At 29.9% G+C, this 17,106-nt stretch overlaps 3 protein-coding genes across 6 annotated transcripts in view; 1 reads left to right on the plus strand and 2 right to left on the minus strand.

The window, feature by feature from the left end:
• Positions 1-67: 67 nt before the first annotated feature.
• LOC130675545 (protein rolling stone-like) lies at positions 68-6,558 on the minus strand. 2 transcript variants are annotated; one of them, XM_057481303.1, is made up of 2 exons: positions 2,809-3,009; positions 68-2,540 (listed from the first exon to the last, which is right to left on the minus strand). In XM_057481303.1, exons 1-2 carry the CDS (start codon positions 2,861-2,863, stop codon positions 1,663-1,665), a joined length of 933 nt encoding a protein of 310 aa, XP_057337286.1. In that variant the 5' UTR covers positions 2,864-3,009; the 3' UTR covers positions 68-1,662. The 2 variants fall into 2 exon arrangements, with proteins under 2 accessions (XP_057337286.1, XP_057337285.1); XM_057481302.1 differs by lacking the exon at positions 2,809-3,009 and adding an exon at positions 6,392-6,558 and having other exon boundaries at positions 72-2,540.
• LOC130675544 (peptide chain release factor 1-like, mitochondrial) overlaps positions 2,403-17,106 on the minus strand; it is a 28,656-nt gene continuing 13,952 nt past the window's right edge. The window contains exon 4 of the mRNA XM_057481301.1: positions 2,403-2,540. The gene's annotated coding sequence lies outside the window, so the exon portion shown is untranslated. The remainder of the gene's footprint in view (positions 2,541-17,106) is intronic.
• Positions 6,392-17,015, plus strand: LOC130675539 (voltage-dependent calcium channel subunit alpha-2/delta-3). Of its 3 annotated transcripts, XM_057481293.1 has the most exons (15): positions 6,459-6,561; positions 6,776-6,855; positions 8,295-8,769; positions 8,843-8,924; positions 9,301-9,566; positions 9,646-10,031; positions 10,112-10,431; positions 11,766-12,026; positions 12,480-12,608; positions 13,763-14,124; positions 14,214-14,418; positions 14,484-15,069; positions 15,129-15,484; positions 15,553-15,849; positions 16,574-17,015. In XM_057481293.1, exons 3-15 carry the CDS (start codon positions 8,702-8,704, stop codon positions 16,871-16,873), a joined length of 3,618 nt encoding a protein of 1,205 aa, XP_057337276.1. In that variant the 5' UTR covers positions 6,459-6,561; positions 6,776-6,855; positions 8,295-8,701; the 3' UTR covers positions 16,874-17,015. The 3 variants fall into 3 exon arrangements, with proteins under 3 accessions (XP_057337275.1, XP_057337277.1, XP_057337276.1); XM_057481292.1 differs by lacking the exon at positions 6,776-6,855 and having other exon boundaries at positions 6,392-6,561; positions 8,739-8,769; XM_057481294.1 differs by lacking the exons at positions 6,776-6,855; positions 12,480-12,608 and having other exon boundaries at positions 6,392-6,561; positions 8,739-8,769.

Raw genomic sequence — 17,106 nt, forward strand, 5'->3', positions numbered from 1 at the left:
AATAATAATAATAAATAATAATAATAATACATTCATTTAGCCAACATTAATAATCAGCTCATTATTATAAGAAGTTATTTTTTATTAATAAATAAATAAAAAAACAAATTGTTGGATATTTTTTCATAAAAGTGTTACTTTAATTATTTACTTAATTTAATTATTATCTATACATTCAAATGCATCTATCCATTAAATTGTCAAATTTTTTTTCCTCATAAAAAATAAGTCGTCGCTATTTATAATAAACAGTAATAAAATTAATAATTACAAAATTTTTTAAATTTTACCCAATCATCCGAACACAATTTAGAAGCAATCACTTCTACTGAGTGTACATTTATTTAAAAAAAAAATTACAATTAATTATCTATCTATTTATAAAAATTAATTAATGGAATAACAATTTGTTTACTAATTAAATCCTACATAGCAGATAGTAATACTTTCTTTGGAATAATATATATTTGGAATTATTTATTTTAAAATACTAATAATAATTAACGATTTTTAATAATTATAATAATTACAATTAATTGATGAATTATAAATGATGATAATTATGAGATCCACATGCGCATAATTGATATATAAAAAATACAATCGATACCACATATCATACAATGATTACTACACCAATCAGGATTCCGAGAATGTTATTAATTAAAATTAATATCTATTACTAAAGATGAGCACATTATTGTTAAAAAAAAAATCAGCTACTTATTCAACAACAGTATATTGTGTGACAAGAGATGAAAACGATTTGCTGACAGCCGCAGTCTGGAACCGTCTTTCATCCTGAGTTACACACCAGATTTTTCATGATTACCTGCATTGGAACTTAAAGTTTCGGTGTCAGCAGCCAGTCAGACACAAGTTCATTTAAGACCAATCGTGTGATCGACTTTTAGCGTAAGCGTAAATTGTCATTTGCAATTTATAATTAAGCAGAAACTAAATACTATTTATTATTCACAGTAATTTTTATAAAACTCAATCACTAAGTCAGAACTGTGATTTACGTAATAGTATATTATACACCAAGGGAGGAAAGTAGGACATTTACGCAGTAGTATCCTATTTCCTTTATGATTTGTCTACAATTTTTTACCAGACCTGCACCTGAAAGTTTAAATTTTTGCCTCTGTTTGTAGGAAAAATGGCGTGTGCGCAAATTTTTATCGTTTGTTTTCTCATAAAAGAAAAAAACGACTTTCTTCCTTCTAAACAGGGCAGGAATTTAAACTTTCAGGTATAAATCTGGTCAAAAATTGTATACTCACCACGGAGGAAAGTAGGACATCCCAATCCGCGTGTTTGACACCCTCGTCTTCGGCTCAGGTAGGAAATTATACACGCGGGTTGAAATGTCCTACTTCCCTCCCTAGGTATATGATATACTATCATGGTCTAAAATTACTATTAAACAAATGACAAGTATCAGATTTTAAACTGCGAAAGTCTTTAGTCAGCGGGCAGAAACATTATTTGTTTGATTCCAAGGGTCGAAACAAGTTTGTTTCTGCCCGCTGACTGAAGGCATTTGCAATTTACACGTTTGCTGATATTCATTCACCATTGGAGTGAAATCATCTTCTTTTGACTGACTGCAGAGATACTGATAGTTCAAGTTCCGATGCCGGTATCGTGAAAATAATTTCAAACAATTTCAACATCTCTAACTTTAGTCCTCTGTTCATTACTATCTAATGACAAAGGTGGCTCATGAATACTTTTATCACTCTGCGACTTGAATCGGTCTAAACAACAAGTTAGACCAGCAAGTAGGCAGTGAACGACAATGATAAATCCAATACCTCCTAACGATACCAACAATGTGATACCAGGTTTCTTCCAATCAAGAATTTTGTAAATATAGTGATAGCCCTTCCTATCAACGCCACCAGCAGCATAATAAATAATAGAAAATATTAAATAAATAATAATAACAACAACAGTCCACCAAAAACAACGCAGCCGTATCGGTATTGCGCAGATAAATAAATCTATGACAACAAGTACGCTGTTGAGAGCATGTTGCATTAAATTAACACTGTCTACGTAGTGAATTTTTGGGTCATGGATCGCGACCCAGTATGCTACTGTAACACCAATAGCCAGTGCCGATGATGTGGTGAATAGGAACCAGTAAGTTTTCTCCAGCATCTCAAATTTAATATTGTAAGGATTGAATTCAGGATACCTCTGGTGCACCCAACGTCTTGTAACAAGAATCGCACCAACAATCGTTTGCACAACACCAAATGTTAAATGCCAGTTTGTTAAATAAGCGCCCCATTTTCGGCTCCCATATTTGCTTGCTGATGGATCTTGACTTCCTATTTCCCATATTGAACAGATGACAATCGATATCCAGGCAAGACTCATGAGCCAGCGGTAGCAGACATACCACCAGGATGCGTGTGGTTTAAATCTTGATTCTGTTAGCAATCTTGGATGTGGCGGTGGTGATTTTGTTTCTAGCCATGCTCGACTTATTTTCCGACACCAGAGTTTGTTCACCATCGCTCGACGTCCTGAAAAATGAATATCAAACAGTCAATATATTTATTTTTATTATTCACTGACTTATTCATTATCGTGCTAATTTACTGTCAACATCAGATAAATTTAATAGACGTTGTTGTTATCTGAAAAGAAATTATTCATTGGAATAGAATGTGACGTAAGTGGATTTCGTACAAATCAGATTAATTTGAGCTTATCAATTACGATCGCAATTGTTGTTTTTTTTTTGTAAGTTACTGGAAAAAAGTGGAGATTAAGTGTAAATTGAAAACTTACGAGTACACAGTTGGATTAATAGTAACCATAATTCTTTTGAGGATAATTTCAACATTTTGATTTATACTAGAGTGATTATCGTCACTGTATTTGTGTCGATATATTTTAAATTATACTCATATTTTTTAAATTTATGGAGTCTGGTACATTTTTAATACAACACTCGGATGTATTCCGATGATACATCGCCAGATTTTAGGTAATTTTTTAAAAAACACCTGAACAGCTGATTGGAGAATTTATGGACACTAGTGACATCTCGTTGACTTTTTTAGTACTATGTCAGTTCGTCAATGATTACGCGGCAAATATTTATAAACAATTATAAATATTACTATTTATTGATTAGTTAATAAAATAAATAAATTATTGCGGTTATTGTTTGTTTTTTCAGTTTAAAAAACCCGCGTAATTTTCAAATGATAAGTGAATTATTTTTTAGATTAAATTGTAAATTTACTGCTGATAAAAGATTTTATAAATGTTTTATGAGGCTGAAATTTTTTTTATTTCAAAAAAATTAATTGTCAGCGATAATTATACTGGGATAGTGATTCAGTATAGCGGGAAATTATCTTAGTAATTCAAACAGTAATTTATAAAAATTTTAAAATGTAGAAAATGATTAACTTTTTACAAGAATTAGAATAATAAATGTTTTTTTTTCAAGTACTGATGCCATTGAAAGATAAGTTGAGAATTCAAAAACTATAAGTCAAATTAAAAAGACCAAGTTCATTTTTTTTTATAATTTATCGTTTTGAATAAATTTAAAAATTATTACGTCGGCTAACTTCAGTATCATTTAGAAACTTTGAATTATACAAAAAAAAAAAATACTTTTTATAGCATAAGTTTATTTTATAGAATCAAGAGATTGTGTTTCTAAACATGTAAATTATTTAAATTGTCAGGAGAAGGTCATATTTCATACGTAAGAATTTTTTTGCACAAAAATACATTTTGTATATTAAATGTCAGGTCAATTTACTACGATTATTATAAACTATTTTATCTTTCAAATCATAAAAAAAAAAAAAAATTATCAATCATAAAATTAATGGAATTTTAATTATATAATCAAAGCATCAAAAATTTTCCGATTCAAAACGTCAAAAAATTTATTTTCAAATACAAAACTATTTGTTGTATTCTACCGTTCAATTATCGTAATTACTGTCATTCGCGAGACAGAAAAATCTTTTTTAAATTACTGTTCGAAATGGATATGAATCGTCTGGGATTTAATTCGAGACATTTTGACATTTGAACACATGTTTAAAATTCGTTGAAGCAAATTATGTACAAGTACAGTTAACACTTGACTTTTTACAGTTCTAACTGCTATTTCTATGGTTTAAATATTTTCAAGGCTCAGTCGTTATCTTTTTTCCTTCACTATATTCAATTCCGATTGTTAAAATATGGCGTGACACATAATTATAAAACTCATTAAAGAATTAAATTAATTGAACATCAGGCCACACACTTTATCTATCTATCTATCGAGTTATCTATCATAAATAACTTCCCAAGAATTTTCACATTTTTCCGTAAAATAACTATAAAATAATCTTTCCAGGTTTTTAAATAAAAATACCTATACGTTTATACTATTAACGTTTCTCCAGAAATTCAAACACTTATTTATTTAGGTGTATCATTATGTACCGTTAAAATTTTCGTTATCATGAAAAAATAAAATTCTTTTAAAAACAAAATAAAATAAGCATAGGTATTATTACAGCAGAAAATTCAAATCCATTAAACAAAAAATAATAATAAATATTTTATTCTCAGGTGATGATAAAAATTAAATGAACGCGGTAAAGAAAAGAAGAAATATTCAAATTTAAAAATATTAAATACTCCAAAATGAATGAGCTCCAATTTAAAAATTAAATTATTGTTAATTATTTTATTAATATTAATATTATTTTAATTGTCATAATAAATTTATATAAATATATAATTTAATATGATCAAAGAATATAGAAATAGAAAGACGGTAAGAAGTAATTAATAATGATGGTTTGCGGCTCTGAGGTTCACACGACGCGCGACAAATATATATATATATTTATGTATGAGAGGTCGCGGTCATCCGGTCAATCAATCTATACTAATTTAACGTTAATTCGTGACAATCTTGCCTTTATTATTATTAACATTTGGTCGCGTGAACGCAGGTAATTCATATTCACATTTATATAGAATTTTTCCATTCAATTTATTTACTTGCCGATCATCTATTTAGTCAATTTTATAATTTACGGTTTCATTATTCTCAACCTTATCTCTATCATATATTTATTACTCCTTTCTCTTCTTCTTCTTCACTTAATTATTTAAATTTCCCTATCGTTTTTTTACTATACAACTGCACCAAAATAAACAAATATTTACTTTTATTTATCAATTACAATTTCGAAATTTGTAAACTTATCTTGTTGTTTATTTTTCGTTATTACTGACCTGTAATGTCGGAGCCTATTGACTGATTATTAAGTTATTTACTCTAATTGAACGGTACAACCTTTTATAAGCAATAAATTCCCCTGTTTAGTTTTCGCACATTTCAAACGGTTCCCCCACTCTCTCATTATATAGTCTGCACATTTGATCTCTAATGCACGTTGAGTGAAATAAAAAAAATTTATTTACATGTTTTTGATAATAATTGCTTAGTGATATTACAATAAAAACAAATAATATTTATAAATTTATTCCTTCTGTCATTGAAATTTTATTGCACGATTATTTAAAAATAAAAATAAGTATTACGCGCAGAATAAACATTGACTTGATAATTACACTAAATATATTTAAAAAAACAAAATTTTTGTTTTAAAAATCTAGCGGAATTTTTAAATTAATAATTGTAATTTTTTTATGTCCGTGTAAATTCAAATATTTACTTTTAAAATAACTATTATTAATTACCTAAATGATAGTAATTAAGTAATTGTAATGTGATCTTAAACTCATTATCCTCTTATCTTAACCATTATCTTAATCAACAAAGCTATTAAGAAACAGTATATATTCTAAAATTAAAAAAAAATGAATAATTTTCAAAATTAAAAAAAAGAAAAAAAACATGAGTGCGAATGTAGCAGACATCAGACAAATTTAAAATTATAAATAAATAGAGTAAATAATTTAGAAAATCATATTTGTAAAAATATTTATTTACTTTATTTATTAATAATTTTAAATTTGTCTGATGTCTGCTACATTCACACTCATAAAAAGACTAATATTTAAATTATAAAAATTTCATTAAACATTAAAATTTTTTTCCCGCTAAACTCTATTAATATTTGAAATAAAAAAAATTATCGTCATACGAACTATCCAACGTCAGCGTTTTTTTCCCCGCAAAATTTACCATGAATTTTTTTTTTTAATTTACCGGTAGTAAATTTAAAAAATTATTAAATCAACATTAAAATAATTGGCAGCAAACAAATAACGATACCCGTGAGCAATAACTTTTTTTTGCCTATTAAAATATACGTACGTAAGAAATTTTTTTTTTTTCATGCAATAAATAATAAGATAATAATAATAAATCACGCACCACAAAATGAAGATGATAAACAATAATTATCCTCTTTTTTTTCAGTTGGATTAATACATAATTGTACGGAACTAAACTCAGACGTATCGATATGGATCCCAGGTGGGATTTGTTGCTGCGCCGACTGACTCTCCATGACTACTACCGATTTAAGCCTGAAGCCCCTATAAGTATGTAATATAAAGGCCTATACCCTTCCTCCTGTATTTAGTAGGTATACCATAATATATATATATATATATATATATATATATATATATATATATATATATATATATATATATATATATATGGTATGTACTAATATAATATATACTAAAAATCAATAATGATAACAATCATAATAATGATAACAATAATTAGTATTATATTATCCCCATTTAGTGACGTGGGACCATTGACATTAAGGACCTTGTCAATTTGATTTGATTGATTTCTCTCAATAGGTCGTCGGACTTTTCTAAGTATACATGTTGATTCACTGTAATTACTTAATATACGTTCCATCTCACCATGTGCAAGTACACTAAACGCTTCATTGTCATTTATATTTTTTTATTTATTTATTTATTGCCTTTTTTGTTAATGACAATAAAGTTAGCAGACATTTAACAATATTTGGATTTTTTTTAACGAAAAAATAAATATTAAAAAAAAGTTTTGAAAAATTGCACGTATAGTTTATTAAATTTTCTACATAGAAAAAAAGGATTTCTTGACACAAAAAACTTTTACACACGTCAAGAAAATTTTTACTTGTCCTAAGAAATTTTTCGCATTATGAATTGAAAACGAAAATTTTCTTGGAACGAGAAAAAATTTTCTTGAGTCAAAAAAAAAAATCTTTGGGGCAAGAAAAAATTTTTAATCCTAAGAAAATTTTCGTTTTTATTTAATAATGCAAAGTTTTTCTTGTCCCAAGAAATCCTTCTTTTCTGTGTACATGTGCATTTTTTTAGAAATATTTTTTTTTATTATTTATCTGTAAAAGAAAAAATTATTTAAATTTTAAATGTCTGCTAACTTTACTGTCATTCTTTGTTATTGTTATTATTCCTTAACAATGCAATTTCTAACTAATATGCACGTGTTTAAGTTACTTTTACAGTCAAGGACTACGTTTAGTTGATAACGAGTTGCCGGCAATTTGTTTCCTTTATTTTTTCTCAATATCAATTATTTTTATCAATACATATAAATATTGTTAAAGAATCGTTAATTGCCGCCTTTTTATTTGATAATACTATTACACAATATTACTAATGATTAATAAATATAATTCAGCTCATAAATCATTTTATGAAGTTCAATTATTATTTCATCAATTATTGTATGATATAATTTATTTTGTTTGTTTATTTACTATTGTAGTAATTAAATTAATTTTCATTTGATTACATTGATAAATAGAAAAATTTTTTCTGGTTTAAACAGAAAATTAATTAATTCATTTATATTTTTATTTTAGATTTGAAATTTAAAAAAATGTAGGGATTAATAAATAGGGAGTAGAATTATAATACTGGAGTAAGCCGATGTCTAGTAATTTTTGGAATTTTTTCTAAACGATAAATAATAAAAAAAAAAAAATATTTGAAAAAATTGCACCTATGGTTTTTTAAATTTTCTATACGTGCATATTTTTATTTATTATTTTTTTTTTCATTGATTTGTTGAAAAAAAAATTCGAAAATTATTAATTGTTTTTGGATTTCCTGATACTTGAAGTTAGCCGACTTCTAATAATTTTTTGAATTTTTTCTTCACGATAAATAATAAAAAAAAAAATATTTAAAAAAATTGCACCTATAGCTTTTTTGAGTTTTTACATGGGAATTTTTTGGTTTTTTTTTTCTCATAATTGATTTGTTGAAAAAAATTGTTAATTGTCTTCTAACTTTAGGATCGTGTAGAATTTGGTATATTTGATTTTTTAATCCGGAAGCTAAGGAAAATATTTTAAAAATATGTCAGTTGATGATCGAAAATAATACATTTAAGAAAAATACAACAATCATGAGAGCTGTGTGTGTAAGCTGAACACGTGAACTAGGATTTTATAAATATATCCACTGAGAGAGTGAGTAGACACGTATACTCCAGCTCTCTACATCTCATCGGGTCCCGTGCACCAAAAATAATCAGAACGAATACGAATGGCTGTAGCTAATGTGTTACTGGTATTCAAAAAGCAATGGCAATGCTACATTGTCGATCAAAAATAATAATCATTCTATTCAACTAATCAGTTTATTTATCAATTAATAGACAAGTTTTTGATGATTAATAAATTTAAAAAATTTAATTATTATGTATCTGGTGAGATATTTTGTTTTACTAATTATAGCCGGTGTCTGTCTCGCACGCAATGCACAAATGTGAGTAAATATTTCATTTACATATTACTTATTATTAAATAAATAAATAAATAAATAAATTTAATTATTCTAGAGTCGATCGCTGGGCGGAAAATCTTGGTTCTGAATTATGGGAACTAGCAAATGCGGTTGCACGTCCTGACGAACTTAAACTCGTACGTCATGTATTTTTTTAATTATATACATATATATACTTACTAAAATAATAACAATAAAATAAGTCAACTTTATTCATAGAAAATTATTATTATCAATATTTCCTCTTGGGATTTCACACAAAAAAATCCCAATAGTATAGTCATCGTAAAAAAGTAATAACAGTTTTAATGATAATCGAAATTGTCCATGAAAATCAAAAGACCGTGAAATTATCATTCGCAAAAAAATATCAAGACCATCTATCATTTTTTTTGTTGACCATAAAATATAAAAATATTTAAAAATATTTATTTGACATTCACTCACTGGCATGTAGATTAATACTATTATCATTGTTACTACATACTATTTTTATTTAATGTATATTTACAGAAATACAAACTGATGAATGCACGTGTTGAGGATAAATCCGGAGAGGAACTTATTGACATAATAAGTGAGAGCGTAGGACGTATGTTAAGACGTAAAATGGATGCAGTAAGATGTATTCTCAAGGTAGCTGAAGATGCTGCAGAAGAGTGGAATTCAACAGCTGCTAGTCATAATATTACATATGTGTCTGGTAAATATAGTCCTGTTATGGATCAAGACCCTCCGGTGATTCCTTCAAATATGAGAAAAAATGCCAGTGTCTACAGGTATTTTTTATTTTATTAATTAACCAATCAATTAATTGCCATCATCAATACTATCAATTATAAATCTATTGGATTACAGAGAAATAGAATTGAATCCAGACTCTCACTTCTATAATATCCCAGTGAACACAAATTATTCATCAGTTCATATCCCAACGAATGTTTACGACTTGTTGCCATCAGTAAAAGACGCGATAAAATGGTCAGAAGCTCTGAATGACGTGTTCCGTCAAAACTATAGGTCAGATCCCGCTCTATCTTGGCAATATTTTGGGTCAATGACGGGAATACTTCGTCAGTATCCAGCAATGCAGTGGAGAACTACTCAAAATTATGACACCAACGCTCCAGATCTTTACGACTGTCGAATTCGGAGCTGGTATATTGAAGCAGCAACTTGTAGCAAAGACATGATTATACTAGTTGACTCCAGTGGCAGTATGACTGGCATGGGTTATACTATTGGTAATAATTTTCTGCTATGTCATACTCTATAATTTAATAACCAACCAATTACTAATTATTAATTATTATTATTATCGCAGCCAAAGCTGTTGTCAATTCTATTCTGGATACACTTTCTAATAATGACTTCGTCACGATTCTACACTACACAAATGATACTGATTATGTAGTACCTTGTTTTGAAGACAAACTTATTCAAGCAACCCCAGAAAATTTGAATACATTTAGAGAATATATGAAAGAATTAGACCCACTGGAGAATGCTAATTTAACAAAGGCATTTACTCAGGCATTTGAAATTTTAAAAACTTATCGCGAAACGAGAGGATGCGGTCCAGAGACACCTTGTAATCAGCTTATAATGCTCGTTACTGATGGTGTTGCTTCAAACATATCCGAGGTCACTATTATTAATAATAATAATTCTTATTATTTTAATTATATCTCTATTGCTGTCTGACATGCTCGATCACGCGACATTTTTAATGTCATGGTCATGAGTCACGTTCATTTATTTTTATATTAATTATTGATCATTAAGGGCATTCTCAGACAGTGGCCCCCTCTTCACTTTTTAAAAATATTGAATTACTTTCAGCTGTCACAGCCGTATTAAAATTTTATTAATTAATTTTACAAAAATTAAACGTTAATTAAAAAAAGGGCAACGCAGTTACAATTTAGCCGAGATGTCGATTAAAAAAAAAATACTGTAAAAAATTTTTAGTCCGCGGTATTGGAGGCAGTAATACTGCAGTTTTTATCAATTAGAAGTTAAACGAAATTTGGTAAGTAAATTTTAGCCCACAAAATTTGGCAGTGTTACAATTCTACTCAAAACATCTCTACTCAAGGGAAGTAGCTACAACTCTACTCATAGTTTTTTTTTACTCAGGTTAAACTCTACTCAGTTACATTTTTACTCAACTTCAACTAGACTCAGCGACAACTTTACTCAGGTACACGGAAAAAAGAGCAGTTGAAAAATTACAGTTTCGTATAGTAGTAAAGCGCTCCGAGTCTAAAACTGTAAAAATTACATTTTTTATCCGTACATTTTACAGAAATAACAAATATTACAGTTTCAAACTCGATATTGTCGATTCAAACTGTAAAATTTGCTGCTTAAAATTGTATTAATTTTATTACTATAACAAATTTCTAAAATTACAGTTTAAGCTTTAATGTTTTAAGATTTTTGCCCGGAAGGCCTATATTTTTACTGTAGAAACTGTAATTTTTCAACTGCTCTTTTTTCCGTGTACAACTCTACTCGAGTATTTTAGCCTATCGATAAAATAGCAATTCTTTGTGAGTAGAGTTGTAGCTGAGTAAAGATATAACTCAGTAGAGTTAAACCTAAGTAAAAAAAAAACTGTGAGTAGAGTTGTGAGTGAGTAGAGTTGTAGCTACTGCCCTTGAGTAGCGATGTTTTGAGTAGAATTGTAACACTGCTCAAAATTTGACGTTTCGAATTATAATATTGACGAAGATTTTATTGAAATTTATTTTCCAAATTTCGTTTAACTTCTGAGTGATATTAACTGTAAGTAACTTTTTTTTAAATCTACTTCTTGAAATGCTGAATTAATGCTTAAAATTTTTTTCATCAATTAATTAAATTCTAGTACGGTTATGACAGTTAAAAGTCATTGAATATCTTCCAAAAGTGGGGGGTATTGTCTGAGAATGTCCGTAAATAATAAAATTTTTTTTTTCGAAAACATTAAATAGGTTTTTGACGCTTGGAATAGATACGATAATGGCACTCGCATACCAGTCCGTGTTTTTACATATTTACTAGGTAAAGAAGTCACAAAAGTACGGGAAATCCAACTTATGGCATGTGAAAACCGCGGGTATTACACACACGTTCATACTCAAGAGGAAGCACAAGAACAAGTAGTAAAATACATCCCAGTTGTTGCACGGCCTTTAGTACTTCAAGGCTACCATCATCCAGTTGTGTGGACTCATGCTTACACCGACGTTTCGGTAAGAATTTATAAAATGTGCTGATGTCTTTATGTGACAATGAGTTTTAAAATACTTATTACCACAACTCAGCAAGCGATTAAACTAATTTGATAATATTAATAAATAAAAAAAAAATTAATAAATACTTATAAATTAGTATAATTATTTTAACAAAATTATTCGTAGAATTTAGTCTTGCGTGTACCGCGCGTGTCAAATAAAAAGAAAAAATAAATAATAGATAATAAAGTAATCGTTATATGAATGACGACAGACCACCGCATAAGGGTTTTGAATTACACGATAGCAAGCTATTTTATAAACGATAATCAGAAGTTTAATTTCTTAATGATATTTTTTTTAACACGAGGTGTTAAAATATAATTAAGTAACAAGTAGTTTATTTTTTAGTAAAGTTAACTATTTAATTATTTTATTTTATAAGAAAAATAAATAAATGAATCCTATTAGAATCCAGCACTTGCCTCGTGGCTGTGGCTGGTGATGGACCACCCGGAGCAAAAGTCACGACTGGAGAAGTACCTCGAAGGCAAACGTCTGGGCGTGAGAGTAAATGAAGATGCCATCTACATCAAGCAGGTTTTAATTAATTACCCCCAACAATGTGTTTGTCCAAGTGTATTTGTTACACTTAATCCTTTTAGGTCCACACACGCTTGATGGTTTAGATATATAACTAGTTATCACAACTCCTTAATTTATTAATTTACCGTTAGACTAGTTCAAATCCTTTCTAACCATAAATTTTTTTTTTAATTATTTTTTTCCTCACATTAAGGGGGACCGCTAGTGTGACCGCCTGAAAAAACGATGACTTTTTGGAATTTCTTTAAAGAAAACTACTGCATGGAATGTTTTAATGTTTTAAAGACATATTTGTAGACATATAATGAATACAAGATAAAATTTTTGGAGCAAGAAATTCAAAATTCAGCGAGTTATTCACAATCTCCCAACTCTAAAAAAGAAGTCCCCCCCCCACTGCAGTGACCTTCACAGTACCGGGAATAAAAAAAACTAAAAAATTTATTAAACTCCCTGTTTAGAAAATCTCATAGAATCCAATAGATTCTCATCAATTCCTATAAAGATTTTATAAGAATGAATGAAGTCTATGTGGTGCTATAGTGAAGTATAGGGTCTTATACATACAGCTATAAGAATCTATCAGATTTTTCAAGCAGGGCTAAAAGGTATTTCCCGTACCATGACCCCCGGGTCAAGAAAAAAATTGAAATTTAACGAAATGGAGGAATTTTTTTTTTAAATTTCAAATTTCGCGCGAAAATTTGATGATTTTTGGCCTGCCAAAATTACATTTTTGATTCGATCGAAAAACTGAGGATTCATGGTACGTAGAAATACATAAAAAAAGCTGCAATTTGAATCAAATCGATCGGATGATTTCTTCGAGTTATAACTTTAGCAATTTTGAAAAATCTATTTTCGAGAACCGATAAGCGGCTGCTCTTCAAATGGCTGCAACTCAAAAAAACTATTTGAGGCATGCATTTAAAATTTTATCATATTATTTTTGAAAGTATAGACTATCGAAATATGCAAAGAAAAAATTGATTTTTTCAAAAATTCACACTAGTGGTTACCCTTAATTACCAAAGCACACAGAGTTACATCTTAAAATAAATACAATTGAGATTGTCTATAGATTGTAATTGGTAATTCAGTTTAAATTTATTATTAGCATAATAATAACTATTGTTAAAATTTCACAGCGCGCGAAAGGTGAAGATCCACGTCTGGATGCCGGAGTTTTCAATAATACTCTATGGCAAGAGTATCGCCTTCTTACGTCAGTAAGTATTCCGGTGTTTGACCGCAAAGGAAATCGGAATAATGCATCAAAACAAGCAAATCTACTGGGTGTTGTCGGTACTGATGTTCCAATAGAGTCAATACAAAAGTTAACTTTACCATTCAAACTTGGCGTCAACGGCTACGCGTTTATTGTCTCAAATAATGGATACGTAATACTACATCCTGATTTACGTCCAGTTAGCGAAGGAAGACTCAAGCTCAATTACAATAGTGTTGATCTGTCGGAAGTTGAGATACTAGATGACGGACGGAAGCCTAGGTAAATTAATTGTACTATTGATTATTATTTCTTTTTAAATTTTTAAAATTGTCACACTGTTTTTTTTTTTTTTTTTCATGGGTTTTTAGGGATCCAGGACCGGAAGTACTTAAATTACGACAAGCTCTAGTGGACCATCAGTATGGTAGCATGAAAGATGTCCCCGTCAAGTTTCATTATGATGACAATAGAAGAGTTATGTTGGAAAAACGGGATTATTATTACGCACCACTACCTGGTACACCATTTGGAATTGCTGTTGCGATTCCTAATTACGGAAAGACTTGGATAAAGGTAATGAGTAATTATATAGTTAAAAAAATGATAAATTATTTTAAAAATTAATTATTGTCAATTAGGTGACCAGTGAGATTGAAAAAAATCGCCAAGCAGGTATCAATATCTCTGATTTCTTCGCAAGCGATCGTTGGCGAGTACACCCAGGATGGGTTTACTGCCGATACCACTATTTAGAAGGCCACGAGTTCCCGAATTCCGAAGCAGAATTGCGATACTTTCTCTGGCGGCTCGAGCAGCCCGGTTGGAAGTGGTCCGATCAGTACACGGCTTATGACATCAGTATGGAAGAAGAAGAAGAGCCAGACTGCGGTAGGCAAGTCTTGGAAGACGATGATTATTATTGCAATGAAGAACTCGTACAGCTGTTGGTATTCGACGCAAAAGCTACTAACCAGAGTTACGGTGGAGACTTTAATTACAAGGACGAGTATTCTAAAAATCTTGCGGAACTTTATAAAGTGTATCTGAGGTATGTCGCGACCCAGAGTGGGTTGACTAGGTGGCAGTACATCGAGTCGGATTATTTGGAAGAAACAAAAGGTCCGTTGGAGTTTGGTGATCTTCACAGACGTGCTGTCAATGAGCCCTGGTACAAGGGAGCTATTTTTCAACATCAAATTAATCCAAATAGTATTTTACTGACAGGTAAATCTTTTAAATTAATAAATTTTTTTTAAATCCCGTTAATTATTTATTTTGTTCAGTGCCTTGGAATGCGGGGCCAGATGCTACAGTAACAGCTTCAATGGCAATATTTCCTCGTGACGGTGGCAAAAATGCATCAGCAGCTGTAGTTGGCTTTCAAATGCCCATGACAGCATTCTATCAAAGATTTATAAATATAACTTCGGTGACAAGCAATCCCGATATGGATTGCTCACACGTTTGGATAGACTGCTATTTGATCGATCAAAACGGTTTCGTTGTTGTATCAGAGGCGCACAATGACACTGGTCAGTTTTTGGGCGCCGTCGAGGGTGCTGTTATGAAATCAATGGTTGTTCAGGGCTTTTTTGAGGCCGTTGATATTTATGACTATCAAGGTTTATGCAAAGAAATTGTGCGTCCATCAATTATAAAAATATAATTAATATTTATAATTTATAATTAATAATTACTGTTATTCAGGGGCTCGAAGGTGCAGCAAGTTTTTTGACCAATCCCCTGAGCAATATCTTCAATCTCATTACCTGGTTGTTTGTACGTACACTCTGGATAATGTCGCAATTTGTAAATATACCGGAGACATTTGCGAGGGTACATTCAGATGAAGATTTACCAGAGAAACCTAAACCGCCGCATGAAGTAGAAATAACATATGCATGTGATTTAAAGAGAACTTTGTATATTATGAATCAAACGATGGCTGTGAATCAAATAACTAATTCACCAGTTCAATGTTCACGCCCGTTTTTCGCTCAATTAGTCAGTATTTTATTATTATTTTTTTAATTACATTTTTAGTTATTCATCATGATACTGAATTTAGCCGACGTCTGATAATTTTTTGATTTTTTTTCAAAACCATAAATTATAAAAAAAAATATTTCAATTAATTGCACCTATAGTTGTTTTAATTTTCTACATGTACATATTTTTTTTTTTTTTTTTTGACTCCGCTACACGGAGAGAATTTTTCGATAAAATTTACCCTGCAATTTAAAGTAAACCTGGGTCGAAAACAAAATAAATACGGAAAGAATAAAAACAGATTCGTTTTGTTTTATTTTTTATTCTTTTTTATTTAAAAATAACTCGAAATTGGGTGTTTTTACCTCATAATTAAATACTATCTAGAAAAAGACGAGTAATTATTCATGCAGGCCCGGTTTTACTCACAATTAACGAGTAAAATTTATTAGATAATTTTCCCCGTGTATGAAAATTGAACATTGCCTGATACCCCTGAGGCCTCCAAGCATTCCACGGACGTCTTAATTTTGATCAGGATCGCCATCTAAGAAATACTCTAGAAAATCTAGACTCAGCTCTCTGAGCTCGAAAACAACGGGGCTCTCCCACAGGGTCAACCGTTCAGATTTTTTTTTGTAATTAATTAGTTGAAAAAAAATTGGAAAACTGTTAGTCGTCTGCTAACTTCAGGATCATTATTTATTGTACAATTAAACAAAAACTTAAAATATTGCAGGTACCTAATACAAATCTTCTTCTCGTAGTCGTCGACACGCTGTTTCCCACGTGTTATGAGCGCTTAGAAGTATTACCCGTTCAAATAGACCCCAGTGAATACACAAATGACACTGAGCCAGCGCCATGTCACAAGAAAAAATTAAACGATTTACCACGTAGACGTCTTGAGAAATGTTTTACCGAGCATCCCGAGGAAGATGAAATAGACCAATGTGGACGAGGAACAAGACTGCATAATTCAATTCATATTAATATATTATTACTATTTATTTTAGTCGCTCTTAAAATTATTTTGTAAGCCCTCCTCAAGAGTGGTAAAAATAATTCAAAAAAGTTTAAACGTCATTCTTTTAAGTTTTTTTTGTAACGTTAAATTCCCTCTGTCAATTATGTTAATATTAATGATTAAGCTTAAGCTCTTCGAGCTGATGATTACCCAGTCATCTGCGCGGAGCGTAACATTTGTTGTATCAGCTGTGCACTTCAGTAAAGAAAATTTAAATAACATACATTGGGCATCCCCCAGTGCAT

Source organism: Microplitis mediator, chromosome 10 (genome assembly GCF_029852145.1).
Source record: "Microplitis mediator isolate UGA2020A chromosome 10, iyMicMedi2.1, whole genome shotgun sequence".
Classification (NCBI taxonomy): domain Eukaryota; kingdom Metazoa; phylum Arthropoda; class Insecta; order Hymenoptera; family Braconidae; genus Microplitis; species Microplitis mediator.

What these genes read in the sequence shown, in the direction of transcription:
- LOC130675545 (XM_057481302.1), bottom strand. Translation starts at nt 6,527, where the DNA reads ATGGAGAGTCAGTCGGCGCAGCAACAAATCCCACCTGGGATCCATATC. An exon ending in TTTATCATCTTCATTTTGTG is followed by an intron (nt 2,541 to 6,391) that starts GTGCGTGATTTA and finishes TTCATTTTTCAG; the next exon opens with GACGTCGAGCGATGGTGAAC.
- LOC130675539 (XM_057481292.1), top strand. Translation starts at nt 6,483, where the DNA reads ATGGATCCCAGGTGGGATTTGTTGCTGCGCCGACTGACTCTCCATGAC. An exon ending in TGGCATGGGTTATACTATTG is followed by an intron (nt 10,032 to 10,111) that starts GTAATAATTTTC and finishes TTATTATCGCAG; the next exon opens with CCAAAGCTGTTGTCAATTCT. An exon ending in AAATAGTATTTTACTGACAG is followed by an intron (nt 15,070 to 15,128) that starts GTAAATCTTTTA and finishes TATTTTGTTCAG; the next exon opens with TGCCTTGGAATGCGGGGCCA.